We start from the raw sequence: 27,731 nt of genomic DNA, 5'->3' as shown, positions 1-27,731 counted from the left end.
CCCGCCACCTCGCCCGGCTAGTTTTTTGTATTTTTTAGTAGAGACGGGGTTTCACCGTGTTAGCCAGGATGGTCTCGATCTCCTGACCTCCTGATCCGCCCGTTTCGGCCTCCCAAAGTGCTGGGATTACAGGCTTGAGCCACGGCGCCTGGCCAAACACAAGCTCTTTTAAACGTAAGAAGCATTGACTGAGCATGGTGGCTCACGCCTGCAATCCCAGCACTTTGGGAGGCCAAGGTGGGTGGATCCCTTAAGAGCAGGAGTTCGAGACCAGCCTGGCAATATGGTGAAACCCCGTCTCTACTAAAAATACAAAAAATTAGCCAGGAGTGGTGGCATGCACCTGTAATCCTAGCTACTTGGGAGGCTGAGGTACAAGAATTGCTTGAACTTGGGAGGCAGAGGTTGTGCAGTGAGCCGAGATTGTGCCACTGCACTCCAGCCTGCATGACAGAGCGAGAAGCTGTCTTTTTTTTTTTAAAAAAAGAGCATGAACCATTAAAAAGTTCACATTGGCTCATCTCTACCAGAGCTCTGGCCTGTGTGTGTGCCCCTGGCCCCTCAGTGCTGCCCTGCTCCAGGGGTGGGGAGGGCCACCCATAACAAACATCTCCAGCAAGGAGCTTTGTGAGTTCTTTTTTTTCCCCCAAGAAAATTATCCATGTAAAATGTTTTCTAAGAAATGTGGATCCCAACAATGAAGTAAACAAATTATTTGTAGCTTAATAACCCACTGGGTGTCTGAAAGGCAAACAGAGCACACTGTTGGTTGTCTTTGTTTGAAACAAATACTGAGCTATTCACAAAGCAATAACCACTACATAAGTTTATGACAACCCGAGGCTTTCATGCCTATGAGAATTTCACTTCAACATCAATATCATATTCAATAAATCATAGGACTTCAGGAAGACCCAAGAATGCTGTCAAATACTATGATAAATAGGATTAAGTAACAATAATATCAAACTATTAGAACAGGCAAAGGCTGTGAAGATAATTTGTGAAAGAAATACAGTTTATGGATAAAATACAAAAGCACGTTCAACCTCACTAATACCCCCCAAAAATGCACACCAATCTAAATGTCCATGAGGAATTGATTAAATGCATTAGGGCATATTCATATGACAAACTAACTCACTATTATTTAAAATTATGTTCTGAAACTGAGTCATAGGGAAAATATCCAAAGTATAATTGAAAAAGAGAAAATAAGATATAAAATACTATAGATTCAATTTTGTAAAAAAGATAAAGAAATATAAAGCAGATGATTATTCATAAAAAGAGATTTTCTCTAAGTGTTGAAATTGGAGATGATGACTTGCCTTCTATCTTTCCAAAATTTTCCATACTAATATTTAGTAATTTTACAATCAGAATAATCTTAAATATAAATACTATTATCTGATAATTCTCAGCTTCATGAGGGCAGGGACTAGGTCTGTGTTTGCTTATCTAAGTGCTTAGCACACAGCACGTGCTCTATAATTATTTGTTGAATGGATCAATGATTGAACAAATGAAAGACAGATATACTCATTTAAAAAGCTCTGGCTGGACACGGCAGCTCATTCCTGTAATCCCAGCACTTTGGGAGGCCGAGGCGGGCAGATCACAAGGTCAGAGTTCAAGACCAGGCTGACCAACATAGTGAAACCCCATCTCTACTGAAAATACAAAAAATTAGCCGGGTGTGGTGGCAGGCACCTGTAATCCCAGCTACTCCAGAGGCTGAGGCAGGAGAATTGCTTGAACCTGGGAGGCAGAGGTTGCAGTGAACCGAGATCGTGCCACTGCACTCCAGCCCAGGCAACAGTGCGAGACTCCATTTCAAAAAAAAAAAAGTTCTGATACACTCTCACACTTTTATTACATTTGCTTTATCCTCCTCTCTCAACAGGTATTTTCTTTTCTTTCCTTTTCTTTTTTTTTAAGTCTTGCTCTGTCACCCAGGCTGGAGTGCAGTGGAGTAATCTCAAGTCACTGCAACCCCCACCATGTTCAAGTGATTCTCCTGCCTCAGCCTCCCAAGTAGCTGGGATTACAGGTGCCTGCCACCACACCCAGCCAATTTTTGTATTTTATTGGAGATGGGGTTTCACCATGTTGGCCAGGCTGGTCTCGAACTCCTGATTTGAGTGATCCGCCTGCCTCAGCCTCCTAATGTACTGGGATTACAGGTGTGAGCCAAGGCACCTGGCCAGATATTTTCTTAATGGTTAAAATTAGCTCCTTATGAGAGTCTTTGAGTGTCAGGAAAAGGGAGTACAAAATCACAGAGCTCTTGTCTTGACCAGTGAGGTCCAGATAAGCTCCGGTACTCTTTTGTATCTGAGTCAGCAGTGCACTCCAAATGGGGGATTTGACATTACTGCATTATAGAAAATTCACATGAGCTATGAGTTCTTGACCATATAAGTAAGGTATTATTAGAAGAGTTCTGAGAAGATGGTTAAGGAGAAAAAGAATTATTTAACCAAAGCAAACAGTGAATGTACATCATAGAACATATTTTAAAAGAAAGATCAATATTTAGAAGTCCAAATTTCAGAGGTCAAAATAAAAGTTAAATTCCACTTTTGACTTCAGCCAAACAGAAGCAAAGCATCCCTGGTACGAGACAGAGACAAAGACGGAAACAGCAAGAGAAATAAGAAAAAGGGGGGAAAACTGGCTTCTGATAGGCTAGAAAGAAAAGAGTATGTTATAATTTAAAAGAAATATATCCTTCATTTAAGGTTTAGGAGAAAATATCTTTCTGACAGTAAATTTGAATTGATTTCCTTTTAGAATTTTCAGTTTTTTCAAGTAAATTCTATCTACCAAAATGGCAAGTTTCTGCTGTCAATATCAGAGACCACCATAACCACAAAATTAAAATAATTAGGTCCATTTTAGACTCAGTCATAGGACAAGCTTTAGGGGCTCACTTGAATCTATTTCACTCAACAAATTAAAGCTAACCCTAGAAAACGTTTGTCTTGGACAGACTCATTAAGAAATTAGTTTATATCCCTCACTAAAGTTTGTTAAAATGCAGGTAATTCCACTATATTAGCAAATCTTTAACGATCTTTAATCGTTTAATGATCTCCTAATATACGTGAAACCATTGAAGGCACTCAGGCCTTACTAACAACTTCCTGAAAACCGTAAATTTAAGCCAGTTACATTTCACTTTAAAGGTTATGATCACAACCTGATTCCCACAAAGAAAAAGTATTATACATCTACATACATATAAAAGGCACTAGCAATTGCTGTAAGTATGACAGAATTCCCTTGAGACAAGAGGATGAGACAGACTCTGGCACAAAAACTGCTCCACTAAACACACATTGAACACTTGTGGTTTCAATTTCCCCAGTAATAAATCAGTATCATGCTCCAAAGAGGCACCACGTTTTCAAAGACTGAAGCACAAGGCATTTTTTAAAAAGCGTATTACTAATTGTGTGCACTGAATAGTGAAAATCATTAAAAAAAAAACGCTTCAGCATACCTGACAATTCTTGTTTTACAAATGAAAGCACAGCCAGGTAAACCTGACAGTCAGCTATGATTATCTGCCTCTGAAGCCGATCAACCATAGAGGGGGCGGATTTTCGGACATCAACCTGTTTGGCAGAAAGAAAGTCCACACTGATAAATCACACACAACGTTAGTCCCCCCAAACAGTATTAGGTTATTGTACAAAATAATTTTACATAGGAATTGTGAAACCTGGCACTCAAAGCCAAGAACAAATTTATCCTATGAGCCTGGACGCTCCAAATTCCCGTTAGTCTAACTTTGTTTTGTTTGCTTGAGCCCTGTAACTCAAAGACAAAAATATTCTAAGTGATACAAACTGAATTCATGGGGAATATGAAAAGCAACAAAAATCTTTGGAGTTTCACCTTTTTTTAAAAAAAAGAGTAAAGTCTTTCTTATTCAAAATAAAATCTTTAAAAGTACAATATATTCCTTAAGTAGATAACCTGAAAAGTCAACTTTGCAGCCACCTGTCTTCAGGTAGGATAACATTAGGGACATTCTTTTCGTGCACGCAACTGAGATGTAAAGATCAGAAACTGACTACATTTCCATTAAGGAGAAAGTATTCCGGAATTAAAAATTAGCTTTGAATAAATCACAAACAGTACTTGAAATATGTCATATAAATACAAATATGCAAAAGTCAAGTCACTTTTATGAAATATTGTCTTTACCATAATGTTTCTAAAATGAAGAACAGAACACTCCAGAATAGAACACTCTGCATTCTTAGTACAAAGTAAACTTGAATAAGTTAAATAGCTTTCATATGCTATCACAATGACAGAAGAAATAACAGGATTTTTGCAAATATGTCAACAGTATACACAGCAGACACACCAGAATGATCTGTTTCCCTTTTTTTCTAGATTTTAGCATAATCCATCGTGGTCACTGTTGTTCCAAATCTAGCCCCAGCACTCACTATTCTATTCACTTGGGAGAATGTCAAGATGCTTCTGTTTCCTCGTTTGTAATAGCATCTATTGTGCAGGATTGTTGGGAGGGCTAATGAGATACTGAATGTGAAAATGCTTTTTAAATTGCAAGGACTCATTACAAATGTTAATTATTAACACAGGTGCCAGACCTGGTACTGGATACTGATGGCAGACATGTAAGCTTTCATTCTACTGAGGAAAACAGACCATATTACTGTGTACTGTGGAAAGCTCTCTGAAGGGTAAAGACAGGGAACTACGGGAACCTGTAGGAGACACACTTAACAGGGCAGGGGGCCTCAAGCAAGAGTCCTTGGGGAAAAGGACTCCTAGAAAGAGCTAAAGAGGAGTAGGAACCAGGAAACAAGGGAGGAGAATGTTCCAGGCAGAGGAAACATAAATGCCAAGTCAGCCACATTAAGGAGTCTGTACTTTATTATAATGGCAATGGCTGGTGAGGGGGGACCACTGAAAACCAAGCAAGCAAGAAATTTGCATTTTAGTGACTATATTATGGACAATGAATTAGAGCAGCAGTCCCCAACCTTTTTGGCAGCAGGGACCAGCTGCATGGAAGACAATTTTTCCATGGACTGGGTTAGGGGGTTGGGAGGAGATAAGTTAATGGTTTCAGGATGAAACTGTTCCACCCCAGATCATCAGGCATTAGTTAGATTCTCATAAACAGTGTGCACCCTAGATCCCTTGCATAGACAGTTCATGCTCCTAATGATGCTGTTGATCTGACAGCAGGCAAAGTTCAGGTGGCAATGCTCACTCGCCCTTCAGCTCACCTCCTGCCCTGTGGTCTGGTTCCTAACAGGCCACAGACCAGTACAGGTCCATGGCCCAGAGGTTGGGGACCCCTACATTAAAGAACCGTGAGACTGGAGACAGAAATACCCATGTGTCTTAGACAGGTGGGATAGCGTCTGACCTACAGAGATGGCAGTGAGGATGGAGAGCAGTCAATGAATTCAAGAGGTTTTTAAGAAAAAGAGTCAGCAGCACTTGGTCATTGATTAGACATTTTAAAACATGGGTCTTTATCATAATGTTTCTAAAATGAAGAATAGAACACTCCAGCATAGAACATGCTGCCCTCTTAGTACAAAATGAACTTGAATAAAATAAGTTAAATACCTTTATATGCTATCACAATGACAGAAGAAATAATAGGATTTTTGCAAATATGTCAACAGTATACACAGCAGACACACCAGAATGATCTACTTCCCTTTTTCTAGATTTTAGCATAATCCATCGTGGTCATTGTTGTTCCAAATCTAGCCCCAGCACTCACTATTCTATTCACTTGGGAAAATGTCAAGATGCTTCTGTTTCCTCATTTGTAACAACATCTGCTGTGCAGGATGTGTCAGGCTGGAGAGAGAGGAAGCTAGGAAAACTCTGGCCCTCTGGAGCATCAGGAGGTGGGACCCTTGGCCCATCAGTGGCTTTCTCATGGTGGACACCATAAACAAGAGCAAGGTGAAGCAGTGTCCTGTGATGCTTCACAGGCAGGGCACGGGCATGCAGGAGCAGAAGACAGGTGGCTTCTGACGACTATATCCAACAGACTGATCTGTCAGTGATGTATGCAAGACCCTTGGGCACTTCAAGTAACATCAGGGTTAGGAGGATGCCTCTCCATAGCCTAGCACTTTTGTACTGGAATGGTGAGGAGAAAATCAGGAAAACTGGATTCTGATGGTATTATGACTATTTGTAACCAAAGGCTGGTGAGGCCTGGGGAAAATTAGGTAATCAGCTGAATTCCAGAATTATACCAAAATGCAATTCTATTATTCATCAACTGTCATCGTATTCTACTTGAATTACATATAGGAAAACCTCATTAAAACAGCCCTTGCCACACAGCCCATTATGGAAGAAGATGATTCTAAGATATCAAAAGAACATACACTGAATGGCTCTGGAGGACTGAAAGCAGCTTCTGTTTTTGTAAGAGATACATTTTATATGACCAAAAACTGTAAGAAACATTGTGGTTTTGGCCGGGCGCGGTGGCTCAAGCCTGTAATCCCAGCACTTTGGGAGGCTGAGACGGGTGGATCACGAGGTCAGGAGATCGAGACCATCCTGGCTAATATGGTGAAACCCCGTCTCTACTAAAATACAAAAAACTAGCCGGGCGAGGTGGCGGGCGCCTGTAGTCCCAGCTACTCGGGAGGCTGAGGCAGGAGAATGGCATAAACCCGGGAGGCGGATCTTGCAGTGAGCTGAGATCCGGCCACTGCACTCCAGCCTGGGTGACAGAGCGAGACTCCGTCTCAATAAAAAAAAAAAAAAAAAAAGAAACATTGTGGTTTTTCAGTCATATTCTAAACACTAAAACCAAGCAAACGGCTTTTGTTCTAAATGAACAAAAGTGATATTCTAAATAAGGAGCACATAGTCCACAACCTAAAGCCGCAGTACTTACATTCTTCTTAATTTTATTCTTGATTGTTTCAATTACTCCAGCCTCTTCACTTTCACACAGTTTTTCTGTGGTTTTTAAGTCATCACATGCCAGCTGCATTTTTTCTTCCTCAAATGTCATCATGGCATTCTTCCAAGAATGAATGAATGAATGAATGAATGAATGAATGAATGAATATCGGAAAATTTAAGCCAATTTATTATAAGAAAACTCCAAATAAAAAAACACTTAAGTTATTTATTGCAAGCAAAAGAATCACAATGTTATGGCATAATCTATTCATTTAAAGAAACTATAATCTCAACATGAAATAAGATTATACCTCTATCACATCATCACGAAAAAAATACGGTAATAAATGTCCTTGCCATTCCTCTTCTACAATTTTTGTTGTTGCGGTTATTAAACATGGCAACAAAAGTTCTCTATAATTTCTGATTGGTCTGCTCAATTCAGTTTTTACAATGGTGTCTAATTCAAAAGTTCATTCTACCCACATATGGATCCCTGGCTCCGCCAAGAATTGCACAGAAATGCTAATGAAACAACAGCTTGTAGGTACTCTTAGAAAATCTTCAGTCTTTCCAGGGACTGCAATTCCAGTAGGTTCACTTACAAGGAATTCATTTTATATTGTCTATGTTTAAAAATTCCATGACAGCTTGTTTCCAGGCACCTGATCCTAGTGGACTTTTTCAGGCCACATTTAACAGGGTAGGGGAAATCTACTGAATCTCTGCTGAACACCTGTGACTTTTACACAGTAGAACTGAGGTTTCTGAGATGAATGGGCTTACAGGGGCAGAGACAGACTTGCTGCGGGATACCTGGTTCTTTGAAGGACCTGATGAACCTACTGTCTCCAGCTCCTCATTTCCTATTAAATTCTACCAGCTCCATCTTGGCCTTTCAGGCTTCCTCAGTATGGCTCTAACCTACTTTTCCATTCTAGCCAAACCTCGGTCCAGGCCTCCCTGCCACACTCTTCTTCCCAACCCTCCTCTCAAGCTGCTGAAATCTCAGCCCTGCTGTGGCCTTGCTTCTCCTCCTCCTCCTCCTCCACCACCAGACTCAGCCAAGACCCTTTGGTTATATCTCATTTGCAGCCCTTATAATCACTTGGGTTCTAATGTTACAACCGCCACCCAGTACCATGTTCCTTAGGGTTGGGAATAATGTATTCTTTCAAACAATAGCCCTTAACATTTTTGTTGCATTAACTGGCAATAAGAGGAAATAAATACCTTGAATAAAAACTTCTCACTGGAAGCTGGCGTGGTACCTGTGGTAGAGCACTGCCAGACTGTGACACGCCCATTTGCTGACATCTTTCTAAATCTTGGATCTAAATGCTTTCTCTTTTTCAGTCTCTATCATGACTTTTTTCTTCTTGCTGTTACGCAATTCTTTAATAGTCTTTTTTAAAAATTACGTGTTTGAAAATAATTTGTGTGATGCTATTACTGTTTCTGGAAAATGGAAGTATCCCATTTTCCACATTGCCCAATGTACTTTAAAACCTAACTGCAACCTACTTCCTCAATTCCCAAATACTCATATTTGGAAATGTAATACTAACTGACAAATTTTAGCTCTGCTCATTTAACTTGTCCTCTAGTCCACATTTACTCAATAATTTTAGAGCAAACCTTTATTACCCAAACCCAGACCATTTTTTCTACCTCGAATGCAATTTTAATTATTGAAGATCTTTCCATTACATTTTATTCTAAAAGGCCTTTGGTTAAAATATAATACCCTATAAATAAGACGTAAGCATTTTATTTTTAAAATGAGGGAAGACAGATTATTTCATAGGCATTGGGTAATAGGCAAAAACTTTACTTCAGTTTTAGACTCTAAAAGACTTTCTACAATAGTATATCTATATAACTGGTAGCCACTAACAGACATTACTTTATATAATTGTTTCTTTCATGCCAATAGGTCTTAAGATAACAACTTACCAAAAAACTGACAAAGCTGGCTCCAAAACTCATTAGTGGGCTATGATTTCTGTTAAAAAAAACACACACACACACACACACACACACACAATAAAGTTATTTTCATTGTAAAATTTTATTTTAAAAGCATTTGACATATCATGATTACCATATAATCCTCCTAATTGGATAAAAGAAGTTAAGGTCATCAAGCAGATTAAATTACCCTAATAAAGAAGGTAAAGAGGCAAGGTGGTTTACAGCTCTATCTGCCAGGATAGAATTTGCCTCTGATTCTTCAAATTAAGGCAAACAAAAAGTCAAATTAGAATAGACACTGCCTTAGTACACTTTTTAACTGTGGTTGTTAAAGAGTTGACACAATAAATATAAAGATGGTAGAAACAGGCCAGGCGCAGTGGCTCACGCCTGTAATCCCAGCACTTTGGGAGGCTGAGGCAGGCGGATTACCTGAGGTCAGGAGTTGGAGACCGGCCTAGCCAACATGGCAAAACCCCATCTCTACTAAAAATACAAAAGTTAGCAGCAAATGGTGGCGGGTGTCTATAATCCCAGCTACTCGGGAGCCCGAGGGAGGGAGAATTGTGTGAACCCGGGAGGTGGAGGTTGCACTGAGCCAAGATAGTGCCATTGCACTCCAGGCTGGGAGAATGTTCCAGGCAGAGGAAACATAAATGCCAAGTCAGCCACATTAAGAGTGAGACTCTGTCTCAAAAAAAAAAAAAGATAGAAACAATCTGACAACTACAAAAACATGGCCAAAGAAAGACAGTTATTATTCATTTTTAAAATAATCTTCTACCGTTACCAGTTAGATCATTTTTAAAATGCACAACTTGTTACAAATGTTCAACACAGAAAATCAATATAGTTTCTAGAGTAGATCAAAGGGTCTCTTCACTGAGTCAGACTTCACAAACTCACTCATTAATCCGAGAACCTCAGGAATGCCTCCCTAAGAGTCAGCCATTCCCTCCTTGTAATCATCTGATTTTGTTGTAAGCCAAAAATGAAAGCAAATCAATACCAATTTAAAGAATAAAAGAATATAAATTTTCTGTTTCCAAATCCAAAATAGTACAAAATCCAGATCTCTATAAATTGCACTAAAAGGAAAAGCTAGTTGTAATTACCTTCTTAAATAAAAATCATTTTATTGATTTTTTATTATGCAAATACTATATGGTCACTACAAAAAGGCATGAAACAACGTATTCAATATCTGACTATAAATACAGAATATATGCAAAGTGAGAGTATGTGTGTGTCTATGGGAAAGAGAAGGTGCACACTTACATGTGTCTGAATGTGTGTGTATACACACACATATGCCTAATGGACACCTTGTACATACATTTTTGCAGGCAAGGCCAGATATATTCTTGGGATAAAATGCTAGAGGTAGCATTACTGAGTTAAAGGGTACACACATTCATTTTTCTCCTGGTGCACTGTGTGTGTGTTAGAGAAAGACAGTGTATGTGACATCCTGGACTCTATTTAACATTAAGCTTCTGCTACCATTTTCTTTTTCATCTACTCAGTACCTACCTAAATTCTACAGTTAACAAGAGTCTGCTTATCCCATTTAATAGGTTACTTAAACCAACATGAAAAAAGAAATGGGAAGGTCAATTCCCTTGTGAGGAATCCCTAACCAGCGCTCACACCCATGAACCTAGATCAAACAGCATACTTTTGTAGCATCTGTCATCCCCACAATCTGCCTCAAAATACATGTTAGTTTTTCTCATCCCATAGCACTATTTGGGCATAACAGTACGGGCTGCTACCCTACCCTACTATACATATCATATCCACCTTACACACATGGCAGGTGTTCCGCAATTCCGAGTCAGTGAAGGAAGGGATGACACAGAATTCTGTCTTTCAGGAACAGACACGTCTCAATCAAGTGCTGCGTACTGCGACTTTTCCCTCCTTTTCCCTTTCCCTGCTTACATATTAGCCACTTTGCCATTTGAAAAATGAAGGAAGCTGAAACCAGGGCCTACTGTTGCCACATCTGCTTCTGATTCTTGGCTAAAATTAGGTTTCTGAGAGCTGTGGCAATTAATTATTCATGGTACCTAACCCGGCCCTTTTGACTTCACATACCATCTTATCATTTAAGTGGGGGGAAAAAAACATAGCAACAGCCCAAGGAAACCATTTTCCCTCCTTGAAGAACCATCTGCCTCCCCCACAGCACCGGGTGCATCGGGCACGTGACAACCCACTCGGGGCGGGCGGTTGTCCTCTCGGGCTGCACATCACTCGCTGTTAGAAGAGCTCGATCTAACGTGGTTCACCTGGTCCTTGGTTTTTTTGTTGTTTCTTTTTAAGACAGAGTCTTGTTCTGTTGCCCAGACTGGAGTGCAATGGCGCAACCTTGGCTCACTGCAACCTCCGCCTCCTGGGTTCAGTCATTCTCCTGCCTCAGCCTCCCAAGCAGCTGGGATTACAGGCAGGCGCCACCACGCCTGGCTAATTAATTGTACTTTTAATAGAGATGGAGTTTCACTACACTGACCAGGCTGGTCTCGAACTCCTGACCTCAAGTGATCCGCCCTCCTCGGCCTCCCAAAGTGCTGGGATTACAGGCATGAGCCACCACACCCAGCCCACTTTTTTTTTCTTAAACTTATTTCAAGTGATCCTAAGTTAACTTACCGCATCCTAATCAATTGTGGACCATGCATGTGTCTCTATACAAAATGCATTCATTTTGGAGATACAGAAATGTTCCCAAAGAGTACGAAGCTCATTAGTTCGAAACTGGTGCTGTGGAGCGGGAGGAAGAGGCTCCCAGCTCATTTCAATACTGCTCATATTTGGAACCAACAGACAGACCAAACGAGGGGAGTGGGAGTGCTATATGAAGGCTGCATCTAAAGGTAAGCATTAGAACCCAAAGACAAACCTTTCTAAATACCAGAAGATATACAAAAAATGGGGCAAGTGAAATAAATCATAGTGAAAAACCTATTTTTTTTTTGTTTTAAAAAAGAAGACTAAGTATTTGCTGATATTGAAAAAACAATGGTAGGATAATCTATAACATTTTTTTCAAAATTGATACCTATAAGGTGAGGGAGGGGAACAGGGAAGAAGAAACAAGGATGCAAATGAAGTTCCCTTTTATACATCTTGTTTTGTAGATTTCATTTTGGAACCATGTAAAAGTTATTCACAATAATATTGAATGTTAATAATGCAACCCTTAAAGTCAAAAGAAAGTGACTTAAATGTCCCTAAAAGCAAATCCAGTTGGTAACATAACACCAGAGCAGAACTAGTCCAAGAGACTTTACAACATAGTAATCTGACAGTATATCCCTATTGTGAAATAGCCTTAAAAACTGATCCCAAAAGGTGGCCAAAAGAAAAATCTTAATCTGCTTTCAGTAATCATATTCTTATATACCCAGCAAGGCTGCTGGGTCGTAGTATGTGAGAAAGCAATCAGTCAACTAGATCAGTGTTTGCTGGGACCCAGGACTCTGTGCATAGGAAAAAGGATGAAATAAACTTTTAAATCCTATAGTCCAGAATACAAACTGGAAGAATAAAAGCAAACTCACTGAGTTTTTTATCTTTAAAAGAATATGGCTGGGTGCAGTGGCTCACGCCTGTAATCCTAGCACTTTGGGAGTCTGCGGCAGGTGGATCACCTGAGGTCAGGAGTTCGAGACCAGCCTGGCTAACGTGGTGAAACCCTGTCTCTACTAAAAATACAAAAAGTAGCCAGGCGTGCCTGTAATCCCAGCTACGTGGGAGGCCAAGGCAGGAGAATCACTGGAACCTGAGAGGCAGAGGCTGCAGTGAGCCGAGATGGCGCCACTGCACTTCAGCCTGGGTGACAGAGCAAGACTCCCTCCGACTCAAAAAAAAAAAGGCAAATCAAAACCACCATAAGATACCATCTCACAACAGTCGGAATGTTTATTATTAAAAAGTCAAAAAACAACAGATGCTGGCAAGGTTGTGGAGAAAAAGGAACACTCTTACACTGTTGGTGGGAGTGTAAATTAGCTCAACCATTGTGCAAGACACTATGGTGATTCCTGAAAGACCTAGAGGCAGAAATACTACTTGATATGGTTTGGCTGTGTTCCCATCCAAATCTCACCATTATTGCAGCTCCCATAATTCCCAAGTGTTGTGGGAGGGACCCAGTGGGAGATAACTGAATCATGGGGGGGGATGGTGGTGAGTAAGCCTCATGAGATCTGATCGTTTTATAAGGCATTTCCCCTTTCACCTGGCTCTCATTCTCTTTGCTTGCTGCCACGCAAGGCATGACTTTGCTCCTCCCTTGCCTTCTGCCACGATTGTGAGGCCTCCCCAGCCATGTGAAACTGTGAGTTAATTAAACCTCTTTCCTTTATAAATTACCCAGTCTCAGTCTCGGGTATATCTTTATCAGCAGCATGAAAACAAACTAATATACCAAACTAATATACCAAACTAATATACAACCCAAGAATCCCACTACTGGGTATATACCCAAAGAACTATAAATCGTTCTATTTTAAAGATACATGCACGCGTATATTCATTGCAGCACTATTCACAATAGCAAAGACAAAGACATGGAATCAACTGAAATGTCCATCAATGATAGACTGAATAAAGAAAATGTGGTACATGTACACCACTGAATACTATGCAACCATAAAAAGGAACGAGATCATGTCCTTTGCAGGGACACAGATAGAGCTGGAGGCCATTATCCTTAGCAAACTAAAGCAGAAACAGAAAACCAAACACCGAATGTTCTGATCTGCAAGTGGGAGCTAAGTGATGAGAATATCTGGACACATAGAGGGGAACAACAGACACTGAGGCCTACTTGAGGCTGTATAGTATTCCACAGTATATGTACCACATTTTCTTTTTTTTTTTTTGAGACGGAGTCTCGCTCTGTCCCCCAGGCTGGAGTGCAGCGGCCCGATGGAGGGTGGGAGGAGGGAGGGGATTGGAAAAAATGAAAAATTAGTACTAGGTTTAACACCTGGGTGATGAAATAATCTGTACAACCAATCCCCATGGCATAAGTTTACCTACGTAACAAACCTGCACATGTACCTCTGAACGTAAAAGTTTTTTTAAAAAATTAAACAAATTTATATGGAAAAGTAAATGATTTAGAATCACCAAATCAAAGCTGAAGAACAGCAACAAAGTTAGATGCTTACTTTACCAGACATCAAGACAATTAAAATTAAGAATTTCTGTTCGGTCATAAGCGATTGGAAAAAGCAAACCACAGATGGGGAGAAGATATCTGCAATACACATATCCAACTAAGAGCTCATCTTCAGGATACATTAAAAACTTCCATGAATCAGTAAAAAAAAAAAAAAGACTGAAAGCTTACTAAAAAGACTGCCAAAATCTTACAATAGACACTTCACAAATGAGGGTATCCAAAAGTCAATAAACATATTTAAAATGCTGAAAATCATTAGTTATCAGGGAAATACAAATTAAAAACAAAATGAGATACCACTATACTCATCAGGTTGTCAGGAAGGACTGACAATGTCAAGTGTTAGTGAGATGTGGAGCAACTAGTATTCTCCTACGTCGCTTATTGGTGTCTACTAAATCTAAACATATGCCTACCCTAGTAACTTTTTTATTAATTATGAACTTGATAATTTTATTATTTGTTCTAATAATTTTTTTTTTTTTTTTTTGAGACAGAGTCTCACTCTGACACCCAGGCTGCAGGGCAGTGGTCGGCTCACTGCAGCCTCCGCCTCCCGGGTTCAAGTGATTCTTGTGTCTCAGCCTCCTGAGTAGCTGGCACCTCAGGTTTATGCCACCACACCTGGCTAATTCTTGTATTTTTAGTAGAGATGGAGTTTCACCATGTCGACCATGCTGGTCTCGAACTCCAGACTTCAAGTGATCCACCTGCCTCTGCCTCCCAAAGTGCTGGGATTACAGGTGTGAGCTATCGCATCTAGCCTCTAATGGATTTAACAGTGGTTTAATTTTATGCACATATAGTTGTCAGTAATTTTTTTAATTTTAGGTTGTGGTACATGTAAAGGTTTGCTATACAGGTAAATTGTGTCACAGGTGTTTGGTGTACAAATGATTTCATCACCCGGGTAACAAGCACAGTACACAATAGGTAGTTTTTCCATCCTCACCCTCTTCCTACCCTCCACCCTCAAGCAGGCCCCGCTGTCTGTTGGTCACTTCTTTGTGTTCAGATGTACTCAGTGTTTAGCTCCCACTTACACGTGAGGACATGGAGTATTTGATTTTCTGTTCCTGCATTGGTTTGCTTATGCTAATGGCCTCCAGTTTCATCCATGTTCCTGCAAAGGACATGATCTCATACTTTTTTATGGCTGCATAGTATTCCACAGTATATGTACCACATTTTTTTTTTTTTTTTTTTTTTGAGATGGAGTCTCGCTCTGTCCCCCAGGCTGGAGTGCAGTGGCCCAATCTCAGCTCACTGCAAGCTTTGCCTCCCGGGTTCATGCCATTCTCCTTCCTCAGCCTCCCAAGTAACTGGGACTACAGATGCCCGCCACCACGCCCAGTTAATTTTTTGTATTTTTAGTAGAGACAGGGTTTCACTGTGTTAGCCAGGATGGTCTCCATCTCCTGACCTCGTGATCCACCCGCCTTAGCCTCCCAAACTGCTGGGATTACAGGCATGAGCCATGGCGCCCAGCTATATGTACCACATTTTCTTTATCCAGTCTCCAACTGATGGATATTGAGGTTGATTCTATGTCTTTGCTATTGTGAACAGTGCTGCAATGAACACAGGCATGCATGTACCTTTATGGCAGAACAATTTATATTCATTAGGGTATATACCCAATCATGGGATTACTGGGTAAACCAGTCATTTTCACAACAGAAATGAATGATTATGCTCCCCGAAAAGACACATACACCATGTTAATAGCAGTGTTATTCATACTAGCCTCAAAGTGAAAATAATTCAAGTGTCCATCATGGTAGAACAGATGTAGTACTGCAGCATATTCACTCAATGCAATAACACGAATTAATCTCATCAGCAATAACGTTGAGTGAAAGAAGCTAGACACAAAAGAGTATATCCTAGATGAGTCTATGTATATGAAATCCAAAACCACTACTCTGACTTCTGATGATGACAGACGTCTGGACAGTGGCTACCTCTGGGGAAATATCAATTTGAGAAGGAGCCCAAAGGAGGGCACTGGAGTGTTGGAAATGCCTGAGAACTTTACCTGGATAGTAGTTACACTGGTGTTTACATTGTAAAAGTTCTTTACTGTACTGTTTTTCCTTATGACGAAGAGAAAAATATTAAAAGAAAACAATCAGATAAATGATCATTGATGACTATTGGATTATATTAATAAATTAGTATTCATTTTTTGGTGTGCAATGGTACTGTGGCTATATTTTAAAGGAGTTTCTACTCTTTAGAGGGATATATAAAAGTAATTACAGATAAAATATGTTGACCGGGATTTGTTTCAAAATAATTTGGGGCAAAGAGATTAAAAGGGAACAGAAGATAAACAAAGCAAGACTGTTCCTGACTTGATAATTATTGAAGCTGAGTGACAAGAACATCAGAATTCATTAAATTATTCCACGTACTTTTGAAGATGTATAAAATTTTCCAAAATAAAAAGTTAAAAAACAAGGCCAGGCATGATGGCTCACACCTACACTCCCAGCACTTTGGGAGGCTGAGACAGGAGGATTGCTTGAGACTAGGAGTTCCAAATCAGCCTGGGCAACATTGTGAGACTCTGTCTCTAAAAAACAATTTAAAAAACAGACAGACATACGTTTTACAAAAGATAAGGTGTCTTTTGGAATCCTTTCATGAGAGGGCCTCTTATGTTCACTGCATTTGCTTTTTAAAAATGAACCATCAGTAATAAAACGACTCTAAAATTTTCTCTCTGTATGAGTCACCCAAAGGTAGAAAACCTGTCGTGAATGAAAGGAAGTAATTGATCCTCATTCTGATATTCGCCAACATTGCCTTGGACTTTTTTTTAAGGTTTCTCGAAGGTATTAAAAATTGGACAGATGAAGATTTTATTTCCTGAAACACAGTGGAAGAGAATGTATATATTTGATTCGCAAAGGAACATTTCTCACTTAGATAAGTGGGCATCATTACTGTAAAACAGTCCCTAACTGAATGTGTTTCTTTAAATGCAATTTTACTGCCCAAAGTAGCGAATAGCTGGAATTTTTTGTCTTTCATTTTTCTGAAAATGTTCTAAACTTACTTAATGTTTAGTTCTTAGAATTTTCCAAAATGACTTTTCTCCCCTTCAAATGTGTGGCGGGTTTGGACTCTTGGGGATTAGAAATGAAGCACGGGGCCACCTGAATCTAATCAGCCTGCAGCTGTCATCCACATCTTTCACTGCAGCCCTGAGACCTGAGATCTGAGGGCTGAAGAAAAAATTGCATGTACTCACCCCTGCTGCTCTTAATGGAAGCTCTGCTTTCTGGGACCCTGCTGTTTAAAATCACAGTCCCAGGGGAGCACTGGAGTTAACTTTGTACAATTAGCAAAAGGGCAACACTGAATGCTTCTCTAAGGCCTTAGACCTTGCCTTCAGAAACACAATTTTTGCCAAAAGGACAAGTGATATCCTCTGCTCTGCTTGTTATCATCAAAAATGGGCTTTAAGAAGACAAAACTGGTTTGGTATATCATCTTTCCTTCTGAAAGAAGAGTAAAACAATGCCAAGAAAAGAAAACCACATGCATGAAGCCATTCGTTGCAACATTATCCAGAATAGAGAAAAACTGGGTTTTAATAGACCATTGGAAAAAAGCTTTATGACACTGCATTTGGCAACAATTTCTTGGAATATGACACCAAAAGCACAGGTAATAAAAGTATATAAATTGAACTACATCAAAATTTAAAACTTCTGTGCCTCACAGAACATAATTGGCAGAGTGAAAAGGCAACCAACCTATGGAACTGGAGAAAATATTTGCAAATCATATATATGATAAGGGGTTAATATCCAGAATATATAAACAGCTCCTACAACTCAGCAACAACAAAAAACAAACAACCTAATTAAAAACTGGGCGAAGAACTTGCTTGAATAGACATTTCTCCTTCAAAGAAGATACACAAATGGCTACATAAGTCCATAAACAGAAGCTCGACATCACTAATCACTAGGGAAATGCAAATCAAAGCCACAGTGAGACACCACCTCATACCACTAGGATAGCTACTATCACAAATGAAACAGAGTAAGCGTTAGAAAGGATGTGGAGAAACTGGAACCTCTGCATACGGTTGGTGGGAGTGTAAGGTGGTGTAGCCACTATGGAAAACGATAGGCAGTTTCTCAAAAATTAGAAATACCATACGATCGAGCAACTCCACTTCTAGGCATATACACAAAAGAACTGAAAGCAGGGACTCAAACAGATACTTGTACACCCACGTTCATACCAGCATTATTCGCAACAGCCAAAAGGCGGAAGCAACTCAAGTGATGAATGGATAAACAAAATGTGATATACAAACAATGGAATATTATTCAGCCTTAAAAAAAAGAAAATTCTGATACATGTGATGAAATGGATGAACTTTGTGGATATAATTCTAAGTGAAATAAGCCAGTCACAAAAAGATTAATACTGTATGATGCTACCTCTATGAAGTACCTGTCATAGTCAAATTCATAGAGACAGAAAGCACAATAGCGGTTGTCAGAGGCTGGAGGTGGGGAAAGGAAAGGGGAGCTATTGTTTAATGGGTACAGAGTTGGAGTTTTGCAAGATGAGAAAGAGTTCTGCAGACTGGTTGCAAAACAATGTCTATGTACTTAACATGACTGAACTGTAAACTTGAAAAATGGGTAAGATGACATATTCTGTTACGTATACTTTACAATTTAAAAAATTAATCGAAAAAACTTTCTACAATAGAATAAATGACTCATAACCAGATGGAATATCATCAAGACCTAAAAATGTTTTTTGATAGAATTTAATGTGAAAACAAAAGTTCTGCGTATATTTTTCAACACATACAGACAAAAAATGAAAAAAGTGTTGTGAGGGGCAAGAAGATCAAGGTGGTCTTCAGTGCAAAGCGTGTGTACAGCGGGGAGGCCTAACAGTCACGACTGAAACTGCTCTAATCATCATCTCTGTTTTCAAGTTGTCACCACAGACACTTTCTACATTTACACTCCTTTTAGAGAGAAAAATGCATCATTTAAGTCGATTTACTTGTTCTACATCCCTGTGGTTTGGTTGTGGCTTTGATACAATTTTCTCATTAGAATACATCATCCAGTCAACCAAACAGAATAATGGGGCGATTCAATACAAGACAGCCAGATCCCGCTTATGTGGGAACGAGTGATTCACTGAGTGGCAAGCTGAGGCCTTGCAGGGCCCAGCTGTGGCCCAGAGCACCCTGAGCACAAGGCTGACAGTGAACTGAACCCATAAGAAGTAGAGAACAGTCCTCAGTTAGATGAGGTCACTCCCCAAGACAGTCTTTTGCATTTTGTTCCAAAAACAAACGCAAGTGATTTGAGGATCACTTTTTATATTATCCACGTAAGTAGTATAAATAAGATTTTAATGCATCCCTTTCAAAATTTAAAAAAAGGGGAAAAGGCCACTTTTGCTCATTCTCTTATTTAAAAAATTGTTTTTTCCTTTTAATTGTGAAATCTCTCTACTTAGCTAACTCCTCCCCCCGTGCCAAGAAAATAAAAAAGGGTTTTATAATAAGGAATCTGATAATCTGATGAGGGCTGAGTTAAAAACTAAAAATATGTGCTTTGAACACGTAAAAGTCAGCACTAAATAAAGCCTTGAAATGTCCCAATTTCACAGGAGACTGATGGTCTGAATGTAGCCCCCACATAGTCTGTACTGTTCTTGTGGTTCCTGGGCTATCGGCTCATTTTTACTGTTCTATATCTCAAGTTCTCTAACTTGAACACACTGTGGCAACAATCAATAGATAAGATTAATTTAGTACTTCTGCAATGAGCTATGTTTGCCAAATTCGTTGAACTTACTTTGTAACACCATTCAGACATGAGAAACTATTATAGGAGCAACTTGGAGGCCTCAACCTTAATTGAAAGGTGTTGCAGCAATCACAGAGAAAGGAGTATCTGTTCAGCCAGCGCCACAGAACATAAAAGCTTTTATATCACTCACCACCTAAAGAGAAAGACTTGTCTCTACTTATATTATGACAGGAAGAAAGAACAGTGACGTCTTCAGCACCTTGTTCACGTGGCATTCATTCAACGGTTTATTAAACAGAGCATCTTCCATATACAGAAAAGGGAAAGGTGCCTTGGAAGTGATAAGTAGAAAACTCTACATCAAAGGTCCAAGAAGAAAAGCAACCTATTCCCTCAGATGGTGGCCAAGGAAAATAAAAGGGGAAATGGTTTATTCGAAGGGTTTTTCTTGACACTATTCATATTGTTATTAAGAATATTTTTCAAAAGGAAAACGTCTGATTTATTCTGAAAGCATCTAACTTTAAAAGTCCTCTCAACGCTTCCTTTACGTATTACAGATAGCATCCTTAGAAGTCTCATATATGATTACAGTATCCGTGGAATGTCTCTTTTTGAATCCTGCTACAAATCAGATTATAAAACAAAATTCATTACTGTGGTATTCCTAAAAAGTTAAATCACTTCCACAGTAATACCATTGGCTCTATCTCATTCATGAGGTCTCCTCCTCCCAACAGGCCTGAGAGACAGGTACAGTCACCCAGGTCTAACTCCATGCCCTTCGCACTCCACTGTTCCACATCTTCTAAGGATCCATGATAAATTTCCAATTCTCAGTGGTTTCCATAGTACACAGCTGACACTGAGCCTGCTCCTGGAAGGATTAAAACGTCACCTCCATCCAAGCCAAATAACTAGAAGGCTGATTAAGAAATCAGGCCAAACAAAAACAATAAAATTCAGGATCATAGTCTAATAAATAATTTATAGTTTTCCAGTTTGTTCCTTGGCTCCACCAAAGTTATCTAAGAGAAAACTGTAAATTTTCTTTAAAAAAAAGCAATAAATTTTTTCTTAAAGCAAGACATTTAATTTTAAAATCACCCATCTAAGTCATGACTAGATAATGTTCTTCAGTTTAAAATAAATAAAAAGTGACCTTTTCTATACTTAGGGCTTTAGGAAAAATTCTAATGAATTTAGTTTTGTTCCACTCACTCATTCAAAACATGTCTGCTGAACACCGAGTACACAGCCGGCCCAGCGCTATGTGCTGGGGACGCAAAGATGACCAAGAATACGCCTACTCTTCAGAGAGCACACACCGTCCAGTTTGGCAACTAGAAAGTCCAAATGGCCCTTCTAATAAACAGCGATGCAAAGTGAGTAAATGGTATTTACTCTGACTCACATCAACATCCCTTGTCACCATATTTTTTGTGGACAAATAAGGGCTCTCTAACACCATATTTGATGACATCTGAAAAAGGCTACTTGCCATCTTTGATCTTCCCTTCTCTAGTATTCTTTCTAAAGATATATGAATATGTCTCCAATCACTCTCTATATTTTAATTCTCTGCAGAGCACTTATTACTATTTGATACTTGTGTCATTATTTGTTTGTTTGAATAAACGGAAGTCCCCAAGAGTGGGGACCCCATCTCTGTTACATGCTGCTGTCCTGACCACCTACAACGAATCTGGAGTTTAACAGGTCCCCAATACGCGCTTGTTTAACGAACCAACCATGTCCTACAAAATTCATACTTCCCGTTTCATCTGACGCTGTCCTCCGCAGCGTCAAAAAATGACTAGATATAAGACCTTCATCACCTGAACCTGTAAAACTGCTTTTACTAACAAAAGTACATGTGCTTATTTCCTTTACCAGAAGATAGCTGTGGGGAAATTCATGGAAAGACTTTATTTGCTTTTCAGACATGACTCAAACCATGACCTTTGGGGACCTTTTAATCTGAAGGATGGCATGCCTCTAAAACACTGATCACCCCAGCCATTTAGTTTATGAGTGTTTGATTTACAAACGTTTGGAATAGGTCCAGTCTTCTGTTCAGACTTGTTTTGAGCATGTGCCCACCCTTTTGGGGAATATGGGAGTCTGTAGCCACCACCAGCTCACCCCAGACATCCTTGCAGGTCAGGGGCACCTCAGGCCTGGAGAGGTCCCCAGAGAGCATGGCCCCTGTGTGTACAGCGATGTTTGCACTTACAGCCACTGCAGTTTCTGTTTATTTTTGTTAACTGCTTGTGATATGGCCTTGCATCTTATCAGCAAAAGGCTTTGTAATTCACTGGCTGGTGCTGAGAAGCCATGAAATTCACCAAGATCAGAGAAGCTGTAAGCCCGTAGCAGGCAGGGGATGGGAAGACTTTTGGGGTCAGTCGACTCTGGGTTTCCTCCCCACTGAAGGGAAGAATAACCAGGAGGCTGGACAGTGCATTCCCACAGCCTGAGGTAGTAATTATCTACAGGTAGATCATTATTGAGCCGCTCTCTAAGAGGTACCATAAAAACAATAACAACCAGGCCCTTGACCCTTACTTCCTATGGACTATTGCTCTGACTGATGCGTTTCTAGCACACACGTACATGAAGAATGCATCCTGAGTGTGGCAAAATATACTCAGCCACGGAAGTAATTTAAAATACAGACAAGTTCAACAAGATGACAAAAACAGAATTTCACTTTTTCTCTTTTTTTTTTTTTGAGATGGAGTTTTGCTCTTGTTGCCCAGGCTAGAGTGCGCTGGCACGATCTCAGCTGACTGCAACTTTTGTGTCCCAGGTTCAACCAATTCTCCTGCCTCAACCTCCTAAGTAGCTGGGATTACAGGCACCTGCCACCACACCCAGCTAACTGTGTATTTTTAGTAGAGACAGGGTTTCACCATGTTGGTCACGCTGGTCTTGAACTCCTGACCTCAGGTGATCCACCCTCCTCAGCCTCCCAAAGGGCTGGGATTACAGGCATGAGCCACTGTGCCTGGCCCACGTTTTGTTTTGTTTTTTGTTTTTTTTTTTTTGAGACAGGGTCTTGCTCTGTCACCCAGACTGGAGTGCAGCTCGCTACAGCCTTGATCTCCCAGGCTCAAGCTGTCCTCCTACCTCCCAAGTAGTTGGGACTATAGGCATGGGCCACCATGCCTGGCTGATTTTTGTATTTTTAGTAGAGACAGGATTCCGCCATGTTGTCCAAGCTGGCCTTGAACTCCTGACCTCAAGTGATCTAGCTGGAATTACAGGCATGAGCCACTGTACCAGGCCACATTTCACTTTTTAGCCTCTCTCAGGTGTCTAGCAAAGGAAAAGCAAGCAATGCAGGGGTGTCCCTTAGAATGTAGGAGTTTTAAGCAGGACAAATTATGGGAACAATAAGAAAGGAGAAATGGTGAACAGGACAGGGGATACGAGTGCCTGACCAGGCATCGGCAACTGGGGGCTGGCAGCCACAACCCTCTCAGAGCCCCAAATGGTGTCCAGGAACCCAGCCAGCCAGGCCTGGGAAGAAGGAGAGGGGAAAAGAGAAAGCAAAATGAAGGCCAAGGAAAATGGTCGGACCCTGAGGCCCCCATCTTTTAATTGCCAAATGCTTTCTTGAGTTAGGAATAACCCAGTCTAATTAATATGACAGATTATTGAGAAAGGGGATATGTAAGAGAGAAAGTAGCAACATAAAAATTAAGTTTGTCTCCAGATAAGAATAGGGAAAACAGGAAATGTTTCCATTTTTATTTCCTTTCCCGTTATTACTTTAATACTATAAATTTCCAAAACAAAATAAAACTTTTGGGGCTTGAGTGTGAGGGTTCCCGCCTGGGCCACTGACCTCCTGCCTCTCTCCTCAATGGTTCCTGCTCAGCCTCTAGCCTAGGTCCAAAGGGTGCTGGTTCCAGACCACCCTTCCTGGTCCGTCGGGTCGGGCTGGATCCCTCCCCTGGGCTCTCAAGATCCTCAGCCTTCACTTTTCAGAACACGACTCACACCCACACAGTGCCCACCTGGCACAGCATTCAGCACCCAGAATGCCCTCAATGGGTACTCGATGAATAAGTGAATGAGAGAGAATGAGTGAGTGAGTGAACAGCCTGAGAAGCAAATGAACAGAAGACTATGCTGAGCTATTTAAGGTGGCTATGAGATAGGTCAAATTGTTTCCATTTCTTTCCATGTTATAGAGCTGATTTACTCAGCGAACAAACTCACTAAAATAGTGCCTGGCATATAGTAGGTACAATGTAACTTTATTGAATGAAGTTAATAAATAATGAATTGGTCTAAATAAACAAAAATCTTTTCCTTGCCTACGAAGTTACTCCTGAAAACAGGATTAATATTTGAGTAGTCTCTGGAACATATGAAATGTTTTAAACGATTTCCTGCCTTTACCATTAGCTCTCTTTAAAACATCATTTTACAAATATAGTTCTTGAATCGTTCACCTGTAGAATGCTGAAAAATACTAAAGGTGACATTATAAAGGCCACTTCTTGAGCTAGTACTATCATAATTATAAAATTTTCTCTTGAGTTGGCCAACACGTCTTAAGAACTACATAATCATGTATTGACATATTCATTCTATAACTGTGTTGTTAAATTTTACCAATTTAAAATGTAAATACAGTGTTTCAAAGAATATATTTCTACAATAGAAAACAACAAATCTATTTTTCCACCCACACACCGATTGCCAACCTCAGCCTAAAAATAACTTCCAGTCTTTGAAAAGCCCACTTAAGAAAAACAACCTCAAAACAGTAATCAGTGCCACTTCCTATGAAAATGTTACCTTAAAAGGTAAATATAGCACTTATAATTTTTTAATGAACAGAAGCAGAGTGCACAAAAAGAAAGCAGTATTTTCTCAAAGCTATATAAAACTAATTCTATTTCAGAAGAATAAAGATAGGAGAAATATGTTACATGTTTTAACCAAAAATACACATTTATCTCAAATATTTATCATGTCCTTCTTTCAAAATTTCAAATCAGAATAGTAAAGGCCTTTAATTTCCTACTCATACAGGCATAACTGGCCCCTGCCTTCAGGCTATGGGCAGCCTTGCATATATGCAAAAAAAGGCAGGGCATAAAAACACCTCATTTATTTAAAGAAGTCAGAAATAGGGTATTCAAAATTTAAATTTTAACTAAATCAATGCATTCTCACAAGTCCTTAACTGCTTATGCAATTATATAATAGTGTCCTATAGTTTATCAAGTATTTCAAAATTGCAAAACTTCATAACACATTGTGGAAGGCACACACATATATTTGCTTTCCAAAATCGCTGGTTTATTAGTCTCACATAAATTATTAAACTAAATGCTATTTTTAAATTTCTATTCTAGTAGAGGCACTATTAGACCACAAAAATCATACATATAATAGATAAAACCTACCTATAAGAGGTTCTGTTTTAATAACAGAATGAATTTTTGCCATATTAAAGCAATTGTGATTCAGTATTTGAGAAAACTATACTACAAATAAACATGCAACGTATAAAATAAACATGGCTAAATGAGTAAGATGGTGTTCCTTCATATACATTTTTAATGTTTAATTTTTTATTTTTATGAGTACATAGATGTATATATTTATGAGGCACACAAAATATTTCGATACAGGTATACAATGTGTAATACTCATATCAGGTTCCTATACTTTTGTTATCTCGTTTGTGAAACTGTCTTCAATACAGAGCTGTTATATTTTATAATGATCTGTTATGACTTCAAATATTAGCAGTAGGAGATACTTCCTTCTTCAATAGTTTTATTAAAGTATCAAAGTAAGCAATATGTAAGTAAAGGTCAGTTTGGTTGGTTTTGCTGCTGTTACAAGCAGAGGTTTTCCTCTCTGTATATCATCTGCTTTCCTGCTACCAAAAAGAAATAAAGGGAGGGAGGAAGGCAGACAGAAAGGGAAGGAAGGAGGACAAAAGAAAGGGAGGGAGAAAAGGAAAGAAAGAAACACTATACAATAGTCTAAGAATGACATCTTACGATTTTTGAGAAGTGGTATTAAATACATATGAAAGTTGAATAACTGGGTTGTGTAACCATAAAACTCCCACAGTTTATGAAGAATTCTGATATTAAGAAATATATATCAATGTTGGTCAGGCACGGTGGCTCATGTCTCTAATCCTAGCACTTTGGGAGGCTCAGGCGGGTGGATCACTTGAGGTCAGGAGTTCGAGACCAGCCTGGCCAACACGGTGAAACCCCATCTCTACTAAAAATACAAAAATTAGCCAGGTGTCGTGCGGGGCACCTATAATCCCGGCTACTTGGGAGGCTGAGGCAGGAGAATCTCTTGACCCCATGAGGTGGAGGTTGCAGTAAACCGAGATTGCGCCACTGCACTCCAGCCTCTGACAGAGAGAGACTCCATCTCAAAAAAAGAAAGAAAAGAAATATATACCAATGTAAATGTATACCTTCTTAAGAAACTGCAAACTTTATTGAAGTTTTGAGCAGGGCAGAATATGAATGTCATGCTAACATTCTATGTACTACAGAAGCTGATATTTAGGGAAAGCTAAGTATTTCAGTAACAAAAGTCAATTAAATTAAGTGAAGCAGTAATATTATTTGAAGCAAAAATACGTTTAAATGTATTTTTTCTGTGGAAGCATGAAAGAAGCATATTGCTTTGTCTATATGCATTCAAATACACAATATAATGTTTACAGTGAGTGGTGGGAATGAAAATTGGTGCAAATCTTTTGGAAAGTTCTCTATATTTCCAAAGACTTAAAAATGTTTCTAAGAATCTATCCTAAGAAAAATAAAATATAGAAAAAATGTCTATGCAAAAACATTCATAGTAGTATTATAGGCAGTATTGAGAAACAAGAATAACTAGAATATTGAAGGATAGAGACTGTTAGCCAAATTAAATATATTCACCTAGCAAAATATTATTTTACAACAAAAAGTCATAACTAAGGAAATGCTTACTCTAGTGAGGTGGGAAAAGTACAGGCTCTAGAAAACGCTACCGAGTTAAAATCTCAAGTTGATGGACTAAATCTATGACTACTAGCAAGATAGACAAACTCTTAACTTGCATTTCCTCACGTGAAAATGTGATGTAACTATACTGCCTTCTGTGGATATAATCAGTAAACAAGAAAAGTATCTCAAATGTCTAGTCTGAAGCTTGGCACATACAATAAACTAGTTACTGTATCATGATGATAAATGGAAAAGGCAGGATACAAATAAGATGTTTAGTAGGACAAACTATGTAAAAATATTCACAGGCCGGGAGCAGTGGCTCACGCCTGTAATCCCAGCACTTTGGGAGGCTGAGGTGGGCAGATCACAAGGTCAGGAGATGAGACCATCCTGGCTAACACAGTGAAACCCCGTCTCTACTAAAAATACAAAAATTTAGCCACACGTGGTGGTGGGCGCATGCAGTCCCAGCTACTTAGGAGGCTGAGGCAGGAGAATGGCATGAACCCCGGGAGGTGGAGCTTGCAGTGAGCAGAGGTGAATATGTGTATATATATATATATATACACATATTCACAGAAGGAAATACCCTAAAAAGTTATCTATAAGTAGTGGGAGTAAAGGGTGATTTTTCTATATATGTACTTTTCTTTCCTTCTACTTTATCAATGAATAAGCATTTATCTTTATAAAGTTTTTAATTTGATCAACATAAGGCATAGTTTTAAAATGTGCACACAGAAGGAGTAATTTCAAACAGTAATATATAATTAAATTTCATCTATTTACTCATACAAAATTTCACAAATTTTT

General features: G+C 39.3%; 1 protein-coding gene across 1 annotated transcript in view; it reads right to left on the bottom strand.

Moving 5' to 3' along the window:
* Positions 1 to 27,731, bottom strand: part of TTC39C (tetratricopeptide repeat domain 39C) — a 125,018-nt gene that overhangs the window by 66,012 nt on the left and 31,275 nt on the right. The window contains exons 2-4 of the mRNA XM_017884015.1: positions 8,899 to 8,947; positions 6,932 to 7,060; positions 3,509 to 3,623 (exon numbers count right to left, since the gene is read on the bottom strand). Of these exons, the coding sequence (XP_017739504.1) occupies positions 3,509 to 3,623; positions 6,932 to 7,060; positions 8,899 to 8,947 (293 nt within the window). The remainder of the gene's footprint in view (positions 1 to 3,508; positions 3,624 to 6,931; positions 7,061 to 8,898; positions 8,948 to 27,731) is intronic.

This window comes from Rhinopithecus bieti, unplaced genomic scaffold (assembly GCF_001698545.2).
Source record: "Rhinopithecus bieti isolate Rb0 unplaced genomic scaffold, ASM169854v2 scaffold_13577, whole genome shotgun sequence".
Classification (NCBI taxonomy): domain Eukaryota; kingdom Metazoa; phylum Chordata; class Mammalia; order Primates; family Cercopithecidae; genus Rhinopithecus; species Rhinopithecus bieti.
The sequence above is the reverse complement of the archived record's forward strand: the minus strand, read 5'-3'. Positions and strand labels throughout refer to the sequence as shown.